The sequence below is a fragment of the Mesoplodon mirus genome (genome assembly GCF_964341445.2).
Source record: "Mesoplodon mirus genome assembly, chromosome: 7".
Classification (NCBI taxonomy): Eukaryota; Metazoa; Chordata; class Mammalia; order Artiodactyla; family Ziphiidae; genus Mesoplodon; species Mesoplodon mirus.
In genome coordinates, this window is record NC_138983.1 from 24168491 (window position 1) to 24192254 (window position 23764).

Genomic DNA, 23764 nt, shown 5'->3' on the forward strand with positions numbered 1-23764 from the left:
CAGCTCACACTGCCAGCTAGATAATGGGGTAATGAATATTGTTGACTTTGGATCTTTTTCCCTTGATGGAACTCTCAAGATAATTTTTACAGCTCTGAAACCCAGCTCCTGTTAAAGAGACAGAGTAGTCCTCTTAGTTTTTTGCTCAGGTGGCTCTCTGGCTACCCTAAATATATCATTAATATAAAATTAGCGGGAAAAAGTATGCTTTTTTTAGGTGCAGTTTTGTAAATCACATCAAACCATTCCTGAAAACAAGCAGGGTATAAATGATAATTAAAGTAAAACAATTTAGAAGTGGGACAAGAACAAGCAACGGAGAACACTAGGTGGTGCAAGAAAATTAATCAACGAAATGGACAGCCAACAGCACTTCACCAGTCTTTCTCTACAGAGAGACTTACAGGGCTTCCAAAAGGCAAAGCGGTGATTGGATTCTTTGGTTCTTAGGGGCTTTTTCTAGATGTTGTCTCCAAATTTGAACTTACAGCTTTGAGACCAAAGGAAAAGACAAATATTCTTGAAGTCTGGTATATCATAGGGAAATTCTAGACTCATTCATAAGAAGATAGTTTGTGAACAGGGATACACTGGTAGAGAGCAATATAATGGAGCAAGAGGTCTGTTTTCTTGCCACAGCTGGAACTGCTCCCTGAGTTTTGTGATTATTTGGGGAATGGGAAGGTGGGTCCACTCCCTAAATTAGGGATGAAGAGTGTGACCTTCCTTTTCTTATAGTCAATATAGTTGATCTGACAAGAGGGCACAAAAAAGTGGTATTATTTGTGTGCACCAAAAAGCTACTTTTCCTTAAAATGTCTCTACATTATCCTGACATACTCCCTGACGTCTTCATCATTGTGTCCATTTCTTATAGACCTTCTGGACCTGGTCATATTAGCTACTTTATATTGGGTATGAATCTTCGTGCACAAATCAGGGGAGAAAAAGATACAACTTTATTTGCTTTAAATCAACTTAAATTCAAATCTAAGACCCATAATTCAGGCCCGTGAGAAGTTCTATACCCCAGGGCTGTAAAAAGGTCCCTGGCTTTCCACAGACAGCACCAAGTCAGCAGGGAGAATCCTTGGATGGTGGATTCCGTGTCTACACTGTTTAGCTTAGGGAAGTCCATTGTCTTGATCCCTTCAGGTCAAAACAGCCCTGCTGGTGGGGATGGGGGTGGGATGCTGGAGCCTGATATATCTGTGGAGGCTGGAGAACCTCTGATGAGATGCAGCCTTTCTAGTTGCAGTCATCCTCCCCAAGATCTCCCAGGAGTGCTGAAAGGCAAACAAGGCCCTATGCCCAGGGCTGAGATAACAACCTCTCTCGGGTCTCATCACCTCCCAGGAGTGTCGCCCTAGGGAGGCATGAGGGGCTCTGGTACCCAGGGCTAAGAAAACAGCAGAGCTGTCTTAGCTTAGTTTCTCCCCAAACCAGACCCTGAGCCACATTTGGGTCCAAATGATTTATTAAAGGAAGTACTCTCAGGATCAACCAGTAAGGGAATTGCAGAAGCAAAATAGGAAAGAGGAAAAAACCCAGCACAAGTGATTTCACCTGAACTCCCAGACTCAGCCTGATCCTGTGGGGTGTTGGGAAGTGTAAATTACACCTCGAGAAACAGGAGTTGGGCTTTTGTACTTCCACACCCATCAGTCACTGGCTACAGCCAACCCTGGGGTGGGCATGAGGGGACAAAAATCTAGGCATTTTTTTAGCTCTTCATATGGGCAAGATGGTGCCCATGCCCAAGGGGCAGTCCTGTGAAGGTGGCAGGTGCCAGCTCTCAGCAGCAAAGCACACATGTAGAAGCTGAGTTGGTAAAAGGATACAAGGAGACCTGGATGGGGCACCAGTAGTGATCACTACAAGAACCATCCCACAGCCATTGCATCTCCTCTGTAAAGTGGTATCACAGCAAACTGCCTAGTACTGTTGCCCTGAGAAAAAAAGAGAACGAGGGAAGGTCTTTCTTTAAATGTTTATCTGAAACAGTATGCCATAGAAATGCATCCCAAGTACTATTTTGTTCGAAAGATAGCCTGTAAAGGCATGCTAAACTTAATGTGTTCATATCCCTGGGCCGAGTCCCAAAAGTAACAGGACAATGTGCTATTTATTACTAATTATGTAATATTTTACTTAGCAAAAAGCAAGAGCTTGATGCTTCTTCACACCGGAGATGCAGATGTTTTAAATTCTCATTTGGCTTTGTGTGGAAACATCCATCCTACTGAGGAGAAATGAAATACAAAGTTCTTGAAAAATCAAATAGAAAAGAATCATGAGTCTGTTCAGTGGGGAGATACAAAGGTTTCTAAACAGAGAACCCACAGGGGTAACAGAGAGGGAGTTTGGAAGTCTAACCCTGGGGAGATGCTCTTTTGAGATGCAGATGCTCTATGAACCCAACAGGTAGAAGTCTAAACAGGGAGAGAAAAGGATGGATAGAGGAAGTCTTAGAATTCTCTTCAAAAGCATCATAGGAGAGGGTACAGAAGGAAGAGAGAATAATGCCCAGTAGATGTTTGATATAGGAATATAATTTTAAGGCTTCATTACACAGGATTAAAATAGATGAATGTACAGAGATCATGGTTGGTACCCAGAAGTCTGAGTCAATACACTGGACCCAGATCTGGAAGCCCATCGCATTACCAAGAAGCCAAAAAATATTGCTTTATACTTGAATAGACCCGATAATGGGCCTTTAGATTCCTTTATGGGTTTTTCTTTAAGGTGTATGAATTTGGGGAATTGTTTTTTAAAGGTAGTAGGGTGCTTTGTAAATAAAGGCAAAAAAGGGAATTAGAGACTATGTGTAGTTTAAATTACTCCTCAAAACCAGCCCAGCCAGAAAAGTGTAATTATCTCCTTTTATAGATGAGAAAAGCAAGTCTTGGAGAAATTAATTAATTTTCCCAGGCCCTGGTTTATTAAGTGGAAGAATGAATACATTTTAGCCTTTATCCCTTCCACCCGCAAACAAACATTTATTGAACACCTACTGTGTGCTTATTCTGGACACTGAGGACCAAATGATTATTTAAGCCTATAGCTATCTGATCCTGGAAAACATTGTTTTTCCACCAGAGTCTAGTGACAAAATTCATTTGGATCTGAGTTCATGGAAAGTTGGATTAGTCTGTGATTATGCAAGATGGTAAAGAGATTTGCATGGGTTGGAGAGGGTATGGGAACACACACACAAAAAAAGGCATGAAGACTTAATGCTAGATTTATAGGCTTAGTGGGGAGGACCCAAACCATTTTGCCTGATACTTTAAAAAATAATAACAATAGAAACAACAACAAAAATAATAAACTTTTATGGCTGCATTTTCTGATTATAAAACTTCTAAAAAAAAGTAGAAAGAAGCAAAACACATTCTCAGTGTTATAAGCCAGAGATAATGACTGTAATTATTTTAAAGGATGTTTTTCCAGTCTTTTAACCCTTTGGCTCCTTAAATTGTTTTTCTTTGGTTTTTGTTTTGAAAAGTTTTATATTATATGTCTATGTGTGGTTTTCTTCATATTCATCTGGTTTGGGACTTTGTAAATCTGTAGCTTGATGTCTTTCATCAGAAAAATTTCAATTATTATATCTTTACATATTGGTTTTGCTCCATTCTCTCTCTCTTCTTCTGGGGTGCCAATTACATGTATTTATTAACCTCCTCACTGTATCCTTACATTTTCCTTACATTTTTCACCTTTTTGAGTCTTGGGGTTTGTTCTGAATCTTTTCTTTGAAGTTATCTTTCAGTTTGTTAATCCCCTTACACTGTATCCGGTTTGCTACTAAACTCAGCCACTGAATTTTTACTTTATGTCATTATAACTTTTTGAGTTCTAGATTTCTCCTTTGGCTATTTTTTTTTTTTTTTTTTGCGGTACATGGGCCTCTCACAGTTGTGGCCTCTCCCATTGCAGAGCACAGGCTCCGGACGTGCAGGCTCAGCGGCCATGGCTCACGGGCCTAGCCGCTCCGTGGCATGTGGGATCTTCCCGGACCAGGGCATGAACCTGTGTCCCCTGCATCGTTAGGTGGACTCTCAACCACTGTGCCACCAGGGAAGTCCTCTCCTTTGGCTATTTTTTTAAGGTTTTCAGTTTTCTACGAAAGTTCTCAATTTTGTCTTTTATTTCCTTGAATATATTCAGTCTATTTATTTTTCAGTAGTGTCAGACAACTACATTATCTGAATCCTTTATGAATCTGTTTCTAATGTCTGAATTTCTCTTGAATTTCAGCCGTATAGTCTCACCTTCCATTGAACCCTCACTTGGAAGCATCATTCAGCTCAACCCTGGTGACATTTCATGAGCATAACTTAAAACCAAATAAATAGTTCTCCATTCTAAGATTTTAGCAAGTTTAAGGTGCACTGTTGATTTAATTATAGCTGTTTTGGGGATTGGGAGTAAAGAAATATTACAGGAAATGTAGGCATGTGACCTGATTTCAGACATATCACGTTATAAAGGAATAGGCATTTAAGAATTATAGAAATATGGCAGAATTCCTCAGCCACGGGCAGACCTGTTTGGATATCTTGAGTCCGTTTCCCTTTAAATGTTCCTTTAAAGCCTCTTCAGTGAGAGGAAGAAAGGACCTGAATTGTCCTGAAGCTTTATTACATCCAAGAGCTCGAGAACTCTCCAATGTTCCTGCCAGTTAAACCCACATGGGAAATGTTTATTTAGGTCTTCTGCCCATTTTTGGATTTGGTTGTTTGTTTTTTTGTTATTGAGCTGCATGAGCTGCTTATAAATTTTGGAGATTAATCCTTTGTCAGTTGCTTCATTTGCAACTATTTTCTCCCATTCTAAGGGTTGTCTTTTGGTCTTGTTTATGGTTTCCTTTGCTGTGCATACAGACTGCCAACAAACACATGAAAGAATGCTCAACGTCATTAATCATTAGAGAAATGCAAATCAAAACTACAATGAGATATCATCTCACACCAGTCAGAATGGCCATCATCAAAAAATCTAGAAACAATAAATGCTGGAGAGGGTGTGGAGAAAAGGGAACACTCTTGCACTGCTGGTGGGAACGTGAATTGGTACAGCCACTATGGAGAACAGTATGGAGGTTCCTTAAAAAACTACAAATAGAACTACCATATGACCCAGCAATCCCACTACTGGGCATATACCCTGAGAAAACCATAATTCAAAAAGAGTTGTGTACCAAAATTTTCATTGCAGCTCTATTTACAATAGCCCGGAGATGGAAACAACCTAAGTGTCCATCATCGGATGAATGGATAAAGAAGATGTGGCACATATATACAATGGAATATTACTCAGCCATAAAAAGAAACTAAATTGAGCTATTTGTAATGAGGTGGATAGACCTAGAGTCTGTCATACAGAGTGAAGTAAGTCAGAAAGAGAAAGACAAATACCATATGCTAACACATATATATGGAATTTAAGAAAAAAAATGTCATGAAGAACCTAGGGGTAAGACAGGAATAAAGACACAGACCTACTAGAGAATGGACTTGAGGATATGGGGAGGGGGAAGGGTAATCTGTGACAAAGTGAGAGAGTGGCATGGACATATATACACTACCAAATGTAAAATAGATAGCTAGTGGGAAGCAGCCACATAGCACAGGGAGATCAGCTCGGTGCTTTGTGACCATTTAGAGGGGTGGGATAGGGAGGGTGGGAGGGAGGGAGATGCACGAGGGAAGAGATATGGGAACATGTATCTGTATAACTGATTCACTTTGTTATAAAGCAGAAACTAACACACCATTGTAAAGCAATTATACTCCAATAAAGATTAAAAAAAAAAAACCCACATGAAATGTAATAGAAATAGGATCCATGAGAATCCTGCACATAGGAGATCATGGAGTGGGAGCCTGCTGGACCAGGAAGCTATTTACTTCTAAGAGGAGAAAAATGCAACGATTAGGCTTACAGTAGAAGCCTCTTCTTGTCTTCTGCTGAGACTGATGTGACTAGAGGCTAGTTCATTTTCTTTCAGTATTCCAGGATGGGTCTTAAGTATCACCCGATCATTCTTGGCCATGAGCTCTAGCAAGCAAAGCTCAAAATGGATGAGGAGCTACACTTGAATTACACAGATCATAGCCCTTTGATATAGCCTAACTGGCCACCGATTCAATTGTCTGCCAGAGCCAGGCAACTGGTCGGTGGGGGCCTGTGGCCGAGGCAAGGCTGTGGTCCAGTCCAGGCAGGGAGCTCCTCCCCACACCAGCTGATTCTTGCCGTGTGAGAATACAGACCCAGGGTTTCCGAAACTGAATTTTGTCAGAAGCCAGGAACACAGATTTCTGTGACAAATGCCCTGATTTTTATGTTGACAGTGAATTCCATTTTCTAAAATTTGCATGTATAACACACGTTTTTGAGATGGTTGAAGTCTGTGGGCTCTTGCTGGTTGTTTCTGGGCTACATGTTCAGCACTGAATGAGTCTGTACTATAAGAAGGTGGCCCCATCACTGAAGCAACATGGAATGCTTGCTCTCACATCATAGAGGGATTCCTGGAAATATAAGTACTGGGGGACTTTCTGAGTCCACTTGAAGCTTCAGAAAAGTGCATTGCCCTCACTATACCATTTCGGTATTTTTTTTTCTTTTTCCGTGGCCTTTATTGTTTTTTTTTTTTTTGATTATTAGTTTCTGCTTTATAACAAAGTGAATCAGTTATACATATACATCTGTTCCCATATCCCTTCCCTCTTGCGTCTCCCTCCCTCCCACCCTCCCTATCCCACCCCTCCAGGCGGTCACAAAGCAACCATTTCGGTATTTTTTAAACAGCTCACTCAGTGAGGTCCTTTTTTGACACTTAAAATGGGGCTTTGGAGTCAACCCTCAGGGAAACTGCTCAAAGTACATAGCCCAAAACACACAGAGTGTCATTGAGATCGTCTGTCATGTGATCTACAGGCAGTCTTAGAGCAGACAAACCAGAAACTTGGACAATATTAGCAACCTTTCCAAATTGCACAGAGGAATATTCATTAATTTTTAGTTCTCAAATATTGTAAAAATATTATATGAATGGACATTAATTTCTTGCCTGGAGGCAAGCAAGTAAGTTGTTTGAAAGGTAACTGGGACATTTATGGCAAGTAAAACATGTCCAGTGCATAATTGTATTGTGTGGGGACAGCTTTATAGGAATGAACCTGTGTCTTAGAAAAAATGATTAAAAAGAGACTAGGGAGGCTGATAGAGTGATTGGTACCCAAACTCAGTAATTAAAGGTTGAATTCTTCAGGGGACTTACTCTGTGTCCTTAGGCAAGTAATATTCAGTAATTTGCCATAATCCATTTGAGAAAAATATGTTATCTAGCTGATAGAATATTTCCAGGATATATCTAATATCCTGTTCAGTGCTTAGAATAGCTGGTGATGCCAGCTACTCTAAGTAGCTGTGCAACATGAATTAGAGAATAGAGATATCTTTGTAATGAATATTGATAAATGTTTAGATGGAACGTTATATTTGGAGATCAAGGGAATTTGTTGTATCTCTGAATTTATATTGTCCTCTAGTGTTTTTTAATTACAACTTCTAACACACTAATGTTCCAGCAGATGAAATATAAAATCTAAATTTTTATATGTACTCGTTTTGAATCTGTTCTACTTTCTGGGTACAACACAAATAAGAAACTGAATAGTCTGGTTTAATTGCCTAAGCTTTAGGGAACGAAGGAGATAATATTACAACACTGAAAACCAATAACCCTTGTATACTGATCATAAAAACGTAGGCAAAATGTGTATTTTGTCCAGGCCTGGCCATCTCCCACAGTTTGAGAAACAAACGAACATGATTATATGAGAGACCGTTGTAGTGTCAAATTTATTTGTATCTGGGATGAAACACTTCTCAGTTTAAGAATAAATTGTAAAAGCAGGGGGAAGATATGTCTAATGCATGCATTTTTCTATTATGAGTTTTCTCTTAGTAATTCCTTTGAGTACCATTGTTAGCAGGCTCTGTATCACTGCATTTTTAATTCAATGAGACTTGAAAAGATTTGATGCTAAAATGGAATGCTTCAGACTATTAATAGCTCTCCTTTTCTTTCCACTTTCAGTCCTTGAAGAAAGAAACTGCTCAGACCCTGGGGGCCCGGTCAATGGGTACAAGAAAATTACAGGAGGCCCTGAGCTTATCAATGGGCGCTATGCAAAAATTGGCACCGTCTTGACCTTCTTTTGTAACAACTCCTATGTTCTTAGCGGCAATGAGATGAGAACTTGCCAGCAGAATGGAGAGTGGTCGGGGAAACAACCCATCTGCATAAAAGGTAACTTGCAAATAATTTTGAAGTCTGTAGGAATAGATGGAGTTGCTGGACATTTTGGTAGCTCTCATACATGTTTTTGAGCCCCTGGAAAAATGCCTTCTCTCTTAAGTTCTCACTGGAACCATACATTCCTCTTAGGTTGGAAATCATCCATAAAACATTTGCTTCTTTTTTGAACCGCCAAAGGACCTGCTTATCCTAATCCCAGTGTCTTGATGTGATCAAGAAGAGTGATGTAGTTAACAGAGCAGTTTAGGAAAGATGACAAGGCTGAGTTTTATACATGCAAACCCAAGCATAGATTTGAAGCAATTAAAATGCATTTATATGGCTACATTTATCTACTGTCTATGCAATATTAAATTAGTGCAAGAAATAAAAGAACGCAATAGACATGTCATCCCTGCCAGCCTATGTGGAGGGAGGTTTGAGATGTTAAGATGTTTAAAAGCATTTTAAAAAGACAGTAAACGCTTGAACATTCAAAGGAGAGTTATAGAACAAATGAGTGGTGTATATTCCGAGGAGTGAAATAGAGACAATTGCATGTAGCAGAGAGCACTGGAACCTGTCTGGGAAGCAGGGAAGGATTTATAGAGGTAAAGAGGAGTTGGGATGATATTCCAGTTAGAAGACAAAGGGAAGGTGGTGTAGGCAGACGTGAAAGAATCATGGTAAACAAAAAGGGAATCAGTCCTGGAATCTGGGAGGTAAATTTTAAAAGGTAGTTGGGGACCAGAACAAATGGAACTTTGCATAGGGAAATTTGGACCTTACCCCACTTGGGAGTAGACATGCATAGTTTCTTGCTGAGTTGATTCCCTAGTTGCTCCAGGTCAACAGCCCCTTTCCTTTTGGTGGCAGGTCACAGTTATCTAGCTGTTTCCTGGGAAGAAAAGCATATCCTTGGCCTAGATTATCCAGATAATTGCTTCAATCCTCCACTTTCCCTTCTGAGTGTTTGTCAACAACCTGAATCATGGGAAAAGGAACAAAAGAAAGATTTGTGAAAGGAAGAAATCACTTTAGACTTTAGCCAGGAGCAAGTTTCATCCTCACCAGCACAGACTCTGATTCTTGATTTCATTAAGTATGGAAACGGTGTTACATACGTCCTTGGAGATTTTTGTCAACTCTTCTCTTACAAATTAATACAAGCAGAGTTCCCTAGGTTGCTAATTAGATGAATGTTGGCTGCTTGATTGGGAAAGTGAGATGGGAAGGATTCCTTTTCACTTGTGAAGAAAGAGAGACTTCAAAAAAATTAAACTGGGCTTTGAGTTGCCCTCAAAGGACCCTTAGGAGCCTTAGTTGCAGAGACATGGAGGAATAAGTTACTCAAGATTTATTGATGGTTGACACTGCTGTCTGGTTTTAAATGAGAACCTTGTGATTCACTATGCTGGGCTATATTTTAGAACCTTGACCTTGGCTTTTATTCTGTATTGATTAAGTTCGCCAATACTATTTATGTGAACAGATAATCCTGATCTATTAATTACCATTGTTTCATATCACCTGGGGGGAGCAGCTCTGCAGAGGTGTTTATTCTACTTGGGTTCTTCAAAGGGGGTTGTCAATTTAGATAAAACTCAGCATGCTCTTTTGCTAAGTGAGCTGTCCAAGTTTGGCTAATGTGTCTTACTTCTGAAAGCCTGGGGAATGTGCACTGGTCTCCAGAAAGGGTGGTCAGGTATGAATCTGAACTGAATGATGTGAACAGATAATATGGAAAAGAATTATGCAGCACTCTCTTTTTTTTTTTTTTCCCCTAGGCTGTCGAGAACCAAAGATCTCAGACCTGGTGAGACGGAGAGTTCTTCCAATGCAGGTTCAGTCAAGGTGAGGTTGAAATACCTGAACTCTGCTTTAAAGGCGCATGAACGTTCCTCTCCCACCCCCTTTCCCCACTGGTGTTTGGCCAAAGACAGTCTGAGGTTTCTTAGGGACACTCAGTGCTGACTGGCCAAGGAAGAATAGGGCTTGTTAGATGGAGGCTTATTAGCCAGCTGCCTTTAGCCAAGAGGTAGCAACTGTTGGAAGATGCACAGATTTCACTGGATTGTGGGAAAGTAAGTGGTGGTGGGAAGCCAGACTTTAAGATGGTCTTTGAGGAACTGGATTTTAATACTCAAGTCTTCCTGAAATTACTACGTATTTATTATGCAGCCAGCTGTGGCTTAGGAAGATGTTCTTGGTAGTGACCAATCAGATGGGGCAGGCTGGTGGGGCCAGGAACCGGAGATGAATGACTTGCCCCTGATGAGGGATGTGAGGCCTCAGGGACACCCACCCAGCGTTTTTCCTGGAAAGATAGAGGTGGTGACCCCTGGTGGCAGCTACGGAACCTTACACCCATGGCTCCAGAAGGAACCTGCTTCCACTTGATTTCAACGAGGCTTAGTGCCTGGTTTCCTTCAGTTCCCTGCTTAGTTTTCACCTGGCAGAGAGACCTTCCAAGACCATCCTTTAAAAAATAGCAACCCCACCTCCACCCTGACCGCTGAGCTGACTTCTTTAGCCAGCGCTCTCTGACCTTTACAGAGCTCTCCAGTTTTTACCTCGGCATCCATCTCCACCTGTTGTCCTACTGACATTTTGTTCATTTATTTGTTCAATTTCTGTCTCCCTGTACCCCACCAAAAAAATGTGAAAGTTATAAGTGCAGGAACATTTTCTGTTTGGTTCATGCTGAACTTCTAGTTCCTAGAACGGTGCCTGCCACATGGTGGGCACCCGCAAAATATTGAATGAATGAGTGAATGAATGAATGAATGAATGGATTGGATCAGTTGGTTCAAGACCTGCTGTCATCTCTCTTTAGCATTGGGTATTCTTGGGCAAATTCCTAAGCTTGCTGAGCCTTTAGTTCCTCTTTTGAAAAGTAAGGGTGATCACAATAACATTTGTCTCTGGGGACTGTTAAGGATTAAATGCAAGGCAAATAGCATTTACTGGGTGTTTGCTCTGGGCCCGTTACACTTCTGAGTTCTTTACATATATTAGCTCATTTAATCTTCATTAAAACCTCTGAGGTAAGTATTATTATTACCATTTCATTTTAGATTTTATTACTTTTTATTACAGATGGGTAAACTGAGGCTCTGAGAGGGTGAGGAACTTGCCCAAGGTCACGTTTCTAGAGGAAGGAGCAAACCCAGGATGCACATCCAGGGTCTTCAGGGTCTGCTCCTTGATGCATGAAGCTTGAACTAAGCCTTATATAAAGGCCTTAAAAACGCCTTGCACCTATGAACACCTGTGAGCAGTATCTATTGCTTTTAGAAATGGTAACAGTGAATCCCAGTGACTGGAACTGACCCCAAACAAGTGATCTGAAATATTCAAAGTTCAGGATATTCCTTCATCTCTCACTCTGCCTCTGGCTCTCTCATTCCATTTCCTTTTCCGGCAAGGCATTTCCTTGGGGACAGTGGCAGTGGAATCCAGTATTTCTACCCACCCTCCTTTCTGATCTTTGTGATTTACCTGGGGCTGGACTCTCCAGTAAGTATTCTTCCCAAGGAGACATCTTGGAGAGGAGGCCCAGAGCTGTTAAAAAAGATCACCACCGGGCTTTGCATTTTGTAAAGCGGTTGTAATGGAGGGTTAGGTGACAAGGTGCCAGGTGTCTCATGTAGATGAGAAAGCAAGCCTAAAACTTGGTTGTAAATATCTTTCTGGAAGATACGCTGCTGAGTGGGGATATGATGTTCTCCAGCAGCCAGGCTCACCCAGGAACCCCCAAAGGCAACGCAAACCTTCAACGGCCAAAAGCTGTGTTTGTTTGCGAGTCCAGAAGCTCCCTGAACTGCAGACCTGGTTCTAAACATGAGCTAAAGATTTGTTGGATGAAATCAATGTGGATGGAATGTTTGCTCTGAGCACAGCACGGTACAGACACAGGAAACAGATTTCTTACGATGGATTGGCAGGGCAGGGAAACCAGGGTGGGAACCATGACTGCCCTGTGCTGCCTGGGGTACTGTCTTAGCTTCCTGTGTGCCCTTCAGCACTCCTACCTACCTCTCTGGGCTTCCTTCCTCCATTCATTAAATGGGATGAAAACACTGATTCCTAAGGGAACTCTAACTTGTCAGTTACTAGTCATTATGCACTGATATAAAATGAGTACAAGTTGTGTAGTGTGCATACCTCTCTCCCAAGAATCCCAGAGTGGCCTCTGGGTGCTTCAACTTCAGGGCTCATTTAAAAGACCTTTTCACATTCGCACACAACGCTCCTTATTTCTCCCAATCAATGTGCTCTGAGAGAAGGTTTTATTCTCTGAGGTGGACTAATTACATCTGCTAATTGCTAAATCAAGCTGCTGTATCAACACAGTTCAGTTCGAATCAATTCCTAATACTGCCCCATTATGATAATGGTTAGAGAAAAGCAGCCACTTGGATTTCTCCCCTTGAAATTAACTTCCTTTCTTGTTTAATTTCACTAATTTTTGTGTGTGTGCATGTGTAGCGTACCTTTGGATAGCAGCTAGCTATTATGTCAGATATTATGCTCTTTGGTTAAAATCCAGGGCAGCTGGAGGCATGCCAGAAATGGAAATGATGGAATAAATTGAAGTATGCAAGAAAATGTGCTCAGTGGTAGAAGAGCCATTCGTGTGTGTGTGTGTGTGTGAGAGAGAGAGAGAGAGAGAGAGAGAGGTGTGAGGGGAGAAAGGGAGAGAGAGACACACACAGAGGATGAGATAGCTGTTTTCCCTTCCTCTGTAAGGAATGGGCTTGGATACTAAAAGAGCCACAATGACAGTCTCTGGCCCTCCTCTCTCTCCGGGCCGGGTGCTCCGATGTAGGGAGACGCCATTACACCAGCTATACTCATCAGCCTTCAGCAAGCAGAAGCTGCAGGACTCCTCTACCAAGAAGCCAGCCCTTCCCTTTGGAGACCTGCCCCCTGGGTACCAATATCTGCACACCCAGATCCAGTATGAGTGCATCTCACCCTTCTACCGCCGCCTGGGCAGCAGCCGGAGGACATGTCTGAGGACTGGGAAGTGGAGTGGGCGTGCCCCGTCCTGCATCCCTAGTGAGTCAATGCCTGTCCTTGGTCTAGAGCAGCTTAGATCTCCCATTGCTGCCTATGAAAAGCCACTGACCCTATTGAAGACTTTTTTGGGAAAAACTCCTTGTCCAAAAGAATGGCCCTCTAACACTTTCCCTAGCTTGGCGAAGTCTGAAATTCCACAGTTAGAGCTTCCTTCCTTTGGCTTAAACGTATTACCCAGGAGAAATGAACTCGTTAAATCTTAGACGATGTTTTTGGGAAAGGGGGCATACTTCTTGTGGATAATTCTTTCATATTTACTTGGAGAAAAGGGACAGAGCAGTTATTAAACACCAAGTGGGGAGGGGGTTAAAGGTGCTAGAGGGCTTCTGGTGATATCACCTTGGTTACCATGTCTAACCCAGTTTTCATTCTCATCACCCAATGGTATTAATTAGGTTATTGTTATTAATTAGATTATGAGGTATTAATTACTCACAAGGTTATAATGATGATTACTGCAGTAATACATGGAAGTGTCTGGAATAGGGTCTTGCACATACTAAGCTACCCCCATCCTCTTTGTCAAAGAAGAAGAATATGGCTTAGTTTGAGGTGGTCATCTTTATAGCAATAGTCATGATATCTGAATCTAACTGTTTATATACATCATCTCATCCACTCTTCTCAAGAACCCTAGGAGACAGTTGTGATTACTGTATCCATTTTGCAGGCAGGAAGACTGTGGCTGTAAGAGATTAGGCAACTTGCCCAGTAAGTGGCTGGGATGGTAAGCCTCCAATCGTAATCCTAGACTTTATAGTCAACCATGTCAAGGTGGTTGATTAATGTTTAAAGGGAAAAGAAAAACAGGTTAGATGCTCTGTGGTCTTGACATCCGTAGGGTCCACCTTTCCAGGTTTGTGCTCTGTTGCTTGACTGACACATTCCCCTTTGGATGGGAAGGTCTGAGTTTACATTACTGAGCTGGTGCTTTCTCCATAGTCTGTGGGAAAACTGAGAACGTCACTGCTCCGAAGACCCAGAGGACGCGCTGGCCATGGCAGGCTGCCATCTACAGGAGGGCCGGTGGGGTGCACGGGAGCAACCTGCACAAGGACACGTGGTTCCTCGTCTGCAGCGGTGCCCTGGTCAATGAGCGCACCGTGGTGGTGGCTGCCCACTGCGTCACCGACCTGGGGAGGGTCACCGTGATCAAGACAGCAGACCTCAAAGTCGTCCTGGGGAAATTCTACAGGGATGATGACCGGGAAGAGAAAAGCATCCAGAGCTTGCGGGTGAGAGAGGGCTGCAGCCTGGAAACCGTGTCTCTGGCTCAGCAACTCCCAGTACTGGGCGAGCAGGGACTGTGTCGGTCCTGTCACTCTAGCACTTTAGCATCCAGCCCAGAGCCTGGAACTATTAGGCACATAGTAGGTGGCTAATATATATTGACAGATACTAGAAAGGGGCATCTAGAAAGACTATGGAGTTTTTCCCCCCTAAAATTGTTTTAAAAATAAGATAGTAACAAATATCTTCTATCATTGGGGTCATCAAAATGTAACCACCTCTTATGTTTAGGACACTGTGCTAGGTAGGCTTTGAGGAAAATAGAGACTCCTAATAAATGTGTAATATTCTTCTCTTTCCCTGCCTGCCTCCCTCCCTCTCTTCCATCCACCCATTCACCCATCCAGCTCATCCATCTGTCCATCCATCCATCCATCCATCCATCCATCCATTCAACTATCCATCCATCCATTGTTGAGTTCCCACAGCATGCCATTCGCTGGGAATACATACCGAACTGAATAAGGCATGGTTTTTGGCCTGAAGAGTCCACAGGCTAGGGGAAGAGACAGACCAGTATATCGTGACTAGTCCAACACAGTAGAATCCCTGAGTAAATGAGCCCAAATGTAGTTGAAGGAATAGAACACATCCATAAGAATGTTACGGCGTATCACAGATGTAACCTCCTGGAGGCCCCCGTCAAAGAAGATGATCAGCAAGGGTGGGGACAATCAGGGGAGACTTTGTGGCACAGTCTTGTGGACCACCCTGGGTGTAGCTCTATCTTACTGGCTTGAGGGTAAATGCAGTGTTTACAGTGGACCAGATGTTGCAAACTGATAGCCTGTAGGGTTTTGTGTTTTGATGGTGCTAACATATATTTTTTTAATCAGTTATTTGCCAACATTTAAAAACCAGGAGGTTTCAACCAGAGATCTGGAGTCTATTCTCTGGCCAAATGAGCACTTCTGCATGGCAGTGGTCAGCTGGAGCAAAGTGGCAGCTGCTCCCTCTGCATGGGGCATGCACTCCTGTTCTCTGAAACCTCACCTGTCCACTCAACTTATTTAAAACAACCTGCCAGCCATGCGGGCATTTCAGTTTGCAACCCTGGGAATAGAGCAGTTGCTTTCTATGATCCCTTGAGAAAAGTAACTCCGTATAATTGTAGCTGTCTCTTAGACATTTTCTCCCATTAATTTAGCCCCGGGGCTTGCCTGTTCCTGTCACTGTGGGGTTGGTTGCTCACAATTGCTGTCCATTCCTTACCTTGGTAGATTTCTGCAATCATCCTGCATCCCAACTACGACCCCATCCTGCTGGATGTGGACATCGCCGTCCTGAAGCTCCTGGACAAGGCTCGCATCAGCACCCGCGTGCAGCCCATCTGCCTGGTGGCCCCTCGGGACCTCAGCACCTCCCTCCAGGAGTCCCGCGTCACCGTGGCAGGCTGGAATGTCCTGGCAGATGCGAGGAGCCCCGGCTTCAAGAATGACACGCTGCGCACGGGGGTAGTCAGTGTGGTGGACTCGCTGCTGTGTGAGGAGAAGCACGAAGAGCACGGCATCCCGGTGAGCGTCACAGACAACATGTTCTGTGCCGGCTGGGACCGCGCTGCCCCTTCTGACATCTGCACCGCAGAGACGGGCGGCATCGCAGCTGCGTTCTTCCCAGGGCGGGCGTCCCCTGAGCCCCGCTGGCATCTGGTGGGGCTGGTCAGCTGGAGCTATGACAAAACATGCAGCCACAGCCTCTACACAGCCTTCACCAAAGTGCTGCCTTTTAAAGACTGGATCGAGAGAAACATGAAATGAGCCTCAGGCCCATCAAGAAGCACTTCTGTGCATCCTTCCGTACGTGTGTTGCCCGAGGCATTGTGGACCTGAAATGTGAATCTGCCCATGAATTTGGCTGTGCCAGGGCTTCTGATGTCAAAACCAGTGGAGGGCAAGTCGAGCTTACTTTCTGGTAAGCCACTGCCTCCCTGACTGCTGGGACCATTTGGAAGATACCAGGGCTGCTCGCAAGAACTCAGTTTCTTCAAACTAGACTACATGAATAGCAAAGAAATCCTCCCCATTCAACCGACCCCAGTGGCCTTCCCCACCTGCACTTCAGTGGTGTGAATGCCATGGTCAGCTGTGGTCGAGAGAGGGTTGATTGGCTTCATCAGGTCTCCTCCAAGGCTCCAGCCAGCCAGAGTTCCAAAGAGCCGCCTGCAGGACAGTCCCGGACAGCGGAGCCTGGCTGCGGCATTGGTGGCCATGCACAGTGCCATGTCACGAGGTGGTCCTTTTCCCTCCCAATCCCCTGTACCCACTTTAATAAAACAAGGGTTGGCTTCTGACCCACGGAACGAATGTGCCATGGCTCTGATTCCTGCATGCAGCCTCTTTGAGCTACATGTGTTGGGACCAATGGCTGGGTGGCAGCCCTTTAAAAGAGATCCTAGATTATCATTCCCAAATAATGCATATAGCAAAGCCGATGCCATCTTTTCAATACCAGTGCTTGCAGCTTGCTGGGCCTTCAGGTGGGGGAGAGGGAGGATGGGCACCATCAGATAAGGCACAAACAGAGGAAAATACCAGGGATTTGAGGATTTCTAGTGTCCCCTCTTGTTCTTATGTTCTAGATCAAGCACAAAACCCCGCTTTGAACCTCTAGAAATCTTTAGGACCTATTTTCATAGCATCTGAACTGGAATCACCTATATACTCACACTCGATTGAGATATGCCAAGAAACCACAGCTTCATTCTTCTCTATAACTTATAGGATTTTCCTTTCAAACCCCACCCCTGACTCCCACTGGATAGTGGAGGAAAAAAAAAATGAATCCAATCCAATCCCTGAAGTGATCTTTTCAGGAACGTTCTCTTTTTTGGGTGACTCACTCTTTTATCCTTTCTCCCCTACCCTCACCAGCTTCCTCCTTTCCAAGGTGTGCCATGGAGGCTTACGTGACTTCAAGCCCCGGGACACACACAGTAGGACTCCTGAGTTCCTGCTGGTTCTTGGGTGGGTGTGGTGGGACTTTCTCATCCCTGGGCATTTTGCTGACACTGGGTGCTCATGTCTGTAACTACTTCAACTTGTGCTGTGTTCCCTGTTTCCCTGGGGCCGGCGGTCCTCCCCGCTGACTTAGCTGCTCGTCAGGTCTGGCTGGCACTGATACTCCTGAGATCTGGGGGGACTCCGACTTGACACTGGTTTGGGTTACTCAGCCTCCTGGCCACAGTGACAGCCTTCTCTGGTGGCTACCCAGCCTGACTTTCAGTGACCTTCTCTTCCTCCCCTGGGGGCTTGTGGGAACTTCTTGGTCTTTTCCTCACCTCCTGAGGCCTGAGAGCCAAGGGTTGGTACATTCGCCTCCTACAGACCCCAGCAGAAACATTATTCTTTCCTCCACTTATCAGAGAAAACTTTGACCCCAGGGACTTTAGCCCCAAGGCGGGAGGTCACATCTGTCTCCCAACCTGCCTCCTCATCTCTGTGTCTTTGCATAATTCCCTGAGCCAGAAGAGAATTTCTGGTACTTTCTCTTCTGGTCAGGCTTTCTTGGGGCTTTCCGTGCCTCACGTCGTCCTCCTTTCACCCACCCGCTGCATCCTCATGGCTTAATCTCAGGGCAACGTATGACTTATCAACTTCTGAGTAACAAACATCCAACACATAGTGGTTAAGCTGGAGTATTGGATTTGACCAATATTTATCAGGCTGCTCAAAGGGTTCTTTTCTTGCTGTTTTTAAGCCTAGAAAGTTTGGATTTCGAGAGGTGTAATGGAAATCAGATCAAAAAGATCTAAATTCAAATTCCTGTCTTTCAACTTCTTTTAAGTGATCTTGGGCAAGTCACCTAACCCCTCTACCTCAGTTTGTCGTTTGTTAGGTTGGCATGCTAAACTCTGTCTTTTGTGGTAGCTGTGATGATTAAATGAGCTACTGTGTAAAGCAATGAACATAGTACCTGGCATACAGTTTGGTGCCTATAATAACTGGCAGGGGCACGGCTGTCCAGCGGGGCACAGCTCCATAAAGCCTCCACATCGGCCACATCTCACCTGGCTGTCCATGCTCATACATTCCATTCTTTAACTTGTCCTGACCCCTCACCTGGACCATCACGTTCCCTATTTTCTTGACACTCTCTTTACTATTTAGCGTCATTTTCCATCTTTGCCTCACCACTCAGATTTGGTTCACATTTCTGTCATCTCAGCTATGGCTTTGTTCCCTTTAGAAGCTGAGTCTGGCCCCCAGTCCTGGTGACACCACCTGGGGCTGCTTCGTTAATAGCCTCATGGCCACTTGCCACTCGCCCTAGATCTTTCTACCCCAGCACTGCTCTCACAGGTTGCAAGCACTCAACCAGACTAAACTAAGACTCCAGGTCAGGACGAGAGAGTCAGACACGAGCCTGTCCCTTGGCCATACCCGGCGTTGGAGGAATGTCATCCATCTCCCTTCATCCCATGGCCCTTTGGTCTTAGGATAGAACTCCAAGGATGAGGAATCTCTTCTTAGCTGGAAATCTGGGGTGTATGTCAGTCAGGGTTTTTTCAGAGATTCTGAACTTATAAGGGTCATCTAGAATAAGGGGTTACGATGGCCACATACAATTGTGGGCACTCGTGGCAAAGTCTTTTACAGGTTGTTGCCTTCGCATCTGATGTTGGATCTGGATTCAACCGGCCAGCCGTTGGGAAGGAAAGCTGGGTGTGAAATTGGCAGAGCAAGGACAAACTGGAGCCCACGAGGACAAATGGAAACCTATGTTTGTCTCTTGCTGTCCCCAACCTCGATGATTTGAGTGACCTGCACACACACACACCTGGTCCAGGACACTCGGAGAAGCCGGAAGAGGATTTCTAGCAGGTACGGGGGGAGCTGTGGGCCTGGGTGATGTCCCGTGCCAGCAAAAGGTGAACGAGCAGATCAGTGACGTTGTGTATGAGCTGCCACAGTGCCCGATGCTCTTTACCATTTTCCAGAGCACGGAGACAGCTGTTGCTTCACTCTCCTTCTCAAATCTCATGTAAGTTTCTCTTGTGCCCGCTCTCACCTGGAGCCATACAGGGAAGGGAACTCTGCAAACATAGTTCCAGCCTCTAAGTTGACACGGAACAAAAGTCATCACAAGTTATCGAAGATTAATGTGTGAAATATTAATGTGGTTCTCAACTGGGGACACCTCTGTGGAGAGCTGGAGAAGGCTCCTGATTCATCCAGAATGGTTTGGCTCTAATTTCTTTTGTAGTGTTTTTTTGTTTTGTTTTATACACATGAAGCCCCTGACATCTGACATTCTATCTGGGAGGCCTTGGTGCCTAGGAGCTGGCCTGGCACTCACAGCAAAGCTGTGGTGTTCTCCTGTTGAAGATCAATCGTTTCACAGGATGCCAGGATCAGTCAAGATCATTCTGTGACTCTGTTGGATCAAGACAGAAACAAGACTGCTTTATAACTTGTCTATGAAGAGACAAAAGCAAGGTTGTTATTCAAACCAAAAAATACCAACTATCCCCCTCTCCTGGTTAAGAGGAGTGACTGCGACCTCTTTACCAATTACAGTGTTAGCCTCTTATTCTTCCTTCCTTTTAGATAAGATTTATAAAGATAGCCAATTATAGAATTGTCCCCACTTAACTGTTAGCATGCAATCCAGAACAAAACCCCACTTCCTCGGAACCTCCCCCAAATCACCTAATAGAAGCCCAGATCCTATAAGAAGTTCATTCTAAGACTCCCTTGATGAAATACCCCACATTTCCCCATGATGTGCCTTCTCTTTCATTTCAAGGAGCAATAAATTCAACTTGTTCAACTATAGGTGTATTTCTGGTGGTCTTTGGCTGTAAGGCATTGAAAAAATATATAGACACACACATATACATATAGGTATACAAGTAAGAGTCTTGCCTAAGTCATATAGATTTTACTTAAATTTCCATACTCTATGTTAACACCTATATGATGCATAAAATTTAAGTAAACTCAATATGATTTAAGCCAGATTTTTGCTTTCCTTAGGAGTGTCCAGGTTTACATATCAAGTGGACTTTCAAGAATTACTGAGTAGTCAACCCATATTGCTTTCTCTTACATAAACTCCAACAGGAATCGAGAGCAAGGGGCACTCCAAATAGGCCAGTGTTTTCAGTTAACTTGTCACTCACAAGGTAGTTAGAACTTCAGCTGAGTCTCTGGAGTGGTGGATGGAAAGGAAGTAGGATATCGCAAACACAGGAAGAGCTTGGAAAGAACATAAGGTTAAACATGGAGGGGAACTGGCTTAAAGAAGGGCCAATTCTTTCCCAACATGAATCCTTTATTACAATGACAGGCTAGGTTGGCCAGCCAAGGCAAGGCCAGCCCAGGTGAGGCCAATTGGTGGTGGATCTCAAATGCTAGGATCAATAATTTGGCTTCTTATTGCCTATTTGCAAACATCAAGCTCATGTTGATGTCTCCAGGAGAGTGAAAGGATAGAAGTGGAACTCTAGAAAGGCCCATCAGGCTGGCTGTACTAGACAGAGACAGTGGTTAGAAAATCCAGATTGATCTCAAATCCCAGCTCTGTCACTTACATGCTGTGACCTTGAGCATGACATTCAATCCCTATCCCACAGTTGTTCCATCTGCAAATGGGAGCGAAATGATATGAGGAGTCGGTGAGTTAATGTGTATGTGAGTGAAGTATGTAGAACAGCATCTGACCCACTGCACTCTATAAATATTGGCCACTATCATGATGGTTGTTATTTCATTGCTGTTCTTGAAGGAGGGGGAGACTGGAGTTGGAGAAACCAGTTATAAGAGACATTATGAGGGGTGGAGAGAGGAAGAGAGGATTTAGAATGCTGCTGCGGTCCACACATGTGGAAATAAATTTGGCAATCTGTGGGGTGAGCTTGACAACAGGGAAGGCTGGGCAGAAATAAATGGGCACCACAGGTTAGAAGAACCAAGAGAGTTGAGAGCAAAACGCAATGACACTATGTAAGTGGAAGTAGTCTGGATAAATTTCTAAGAAAAAGTGCCAGAGCTTGCAGTGAGTTTTTACACATTTCCCCATCTGCACGTATGTATATGTACGTGTTTGCTGGGGAGTTTTGGGGGGGGGTGTACAGGCTAGACTTTTTTTTTTTTGTGGTATGCGGGCCTCTCACTGTTGTGGCCTCTCCTGTTGAGGAGCACAGGCTCCGGACGCGCAGGCTCAGTGGCCATGGCTCACGGGCCCAGCCGCTCTGCAGCATGTGGGATCTTTCCGGACTGGGGCACGAACCCGTGTCCCCTGCATCGGCAGGCGGACTCTCAACCACTGCGCCACCAGGGAAGCCCAGGCTGGACTTTTTAAAAGGGATCAGGTGCAGCTGGACTAGTAGGAAATTTGCAGCCATCTTATCAACTCCTTCCCAGGATGAAATCTGTTGTTCTTTGGAGTTATGGGTATGAGGTTTGATATGAATCTTTACAGTTCTTTGGGACTTAAGAATTTTCATGCTTTCAAATTCATCACCTACTCAGAACTTAATGGGCCTTCCACAGTTACCACCTCCATCAGAATAGTAGTCGATAAAGTCTCTTCCATCCTGAATTCAATCAAGGATTGTGAGTTCATTGATTTTCTGCCTGTCATTTATCCATCAACGAAAATTGATTGAGTGTTAAGGATTGAAATACTAAAGGTGGACAACATAGGCTTGGTGCTTGCCCTCAGTCATAGAATCCCAGAGATATATAAATAATCAGAAATCATTGTGACTACTAGGAAGGAACATACAGCACCTTGTAAAACTGTATAACAAGGGTAACCGATTTAATCTGGATGGGGCGGGATAAAAGGTTGGCCTTCCTGAGGAAGTGATGGCTGAGTTGGGAAGGAGCTGACTAACGAATGGAGGGTGGGGAGTGGGGAAGAGCATTCCAAGCGGGGATGAGCATGTGCAAAGACGTTGAGAGGAGGGCTCTTGGCATATCTGAAGAACTAGAGAACCAATAAGGCTCTCTAAAAGCGTGGGAAAGCGTGAGGAGGGGAACGGTGTGATGGGAGGCTGGAGATGGAGTTCCGGTGTGTATGGCCACCTGGGCAGCTGGGAGAATTAGGTGACAAGGCACTGCTAGGACCACACTATATATGTCAAACCCCATGAACTCCTAGAAATGTGCACTAGGAACTATTAATGAGGCCATCAACTCGTCAACTATAGCCTTTGGCTTTGACTTTGGATTTTTCTGTTGTCCTTCTAACCTGGACATGAATGAAGACCTTGAGTCTCATGGCAATAACACAACTGCATATTGTTCTAACGGAGAAATATCTTAAATGAGTATAAGATAAGCTAAAAGAAGAAGGCTGACAGTCAATGCAAGAGGCAAAGAAGTGAGACACTTATAGCTTCCCTCCTGCCTTATTTTTTCTCCTTCTTTAGTATCCTGTGAAAATTTTGAGTGAAATACTTTTTGGATCCCTAGGGCTTGGGGAAGTTTATCTTTTTAGGGCTGTTGGAAAGACAAGAGCATTTTGGAGTGGTTTGGTAGCAATTTGTGGTCTCTTTTTGCTTTTCTTGGCAGTAGGACCTGCTTTCCCTGGCAGGGCTCTGCCCGGATGTGCTGTTGAGGCCCAGCATTTTAAGAAGAACATCTCAATGGCTGAGGTTTTTAGGGCTCACTTCACGTTTGTATTCCAATTCACCGAGTGTTTATCCAGAAGCTTGTGGACCAGACACGACGGAGAGCTTTGTCAACAAAGAAAAAAAAAAGTCAGCAGATAAAATTAGGGAATAGCTTTCTCGGGTGAAGAATAATTTTAGAGATTGAATTCTCAGAGGAAAAAAAAAACAGTGTTATATTCCTGAACTTATGGTTTCTAGGAAAAGATAACTCCAAACGAAAGAGAAAGAAAGAACGTTATTAATCCTTATTTAGAAAGGGGACAGGGTGTTACAAATAAAACAGTATCCAGGTGCTAATAAATGAAACCTCCAAGTGAATTAGGACCCTTCTAATTTACCGTTTTTACCCAAAGACATAATTCATCCTTTGATTTAAAAAAAAATATCTCTGAATCTAGAATCTCAACTTAGAAGTAAATTACCTGGTAGCTATCTTTCTCTTTCTTTTAATA

The 23764-nt window shown here is 43.8% G+C and overlaps 1 protein-coding gene across 2 annotated transcripts in view; it reads left to right on the forward strand.

The window, feature by feature from the left end:
* PAMR1 (peptidase domain containing associated with muscle regeneration 1) overlaps positions 1–16995 on the forward strand; it is a 169642-nt gene extending 152647 nt beyond the window's left edge. For both annotated transcript variants that reach the window (XM_082626269.1, XM_082626268.1), the window contains exons 7-11: positions 8117–8329; positions 10105–10171; positions 13149–13381; positions 14345–14637; positions 15913–16995. In XM_082626269.1, coding sequence (XP_082482395.1) covers positions 8117–8329; positions 10105–10171; positions 13149–13381; positions 14345–14637; positions 15913–16449 — 1343 coding nt within the window. In that variant the 3' untranslated portion in view covers positions 16450–16995. The remainder of the gene's footprint in view (positions 1–8116; positions 8330–10104; positions 10172–13148; positions 13382–14344; positions 14638–15912) is intronic.
* Positions 16996–23764: the final 6769 nt, after the last annotated feature.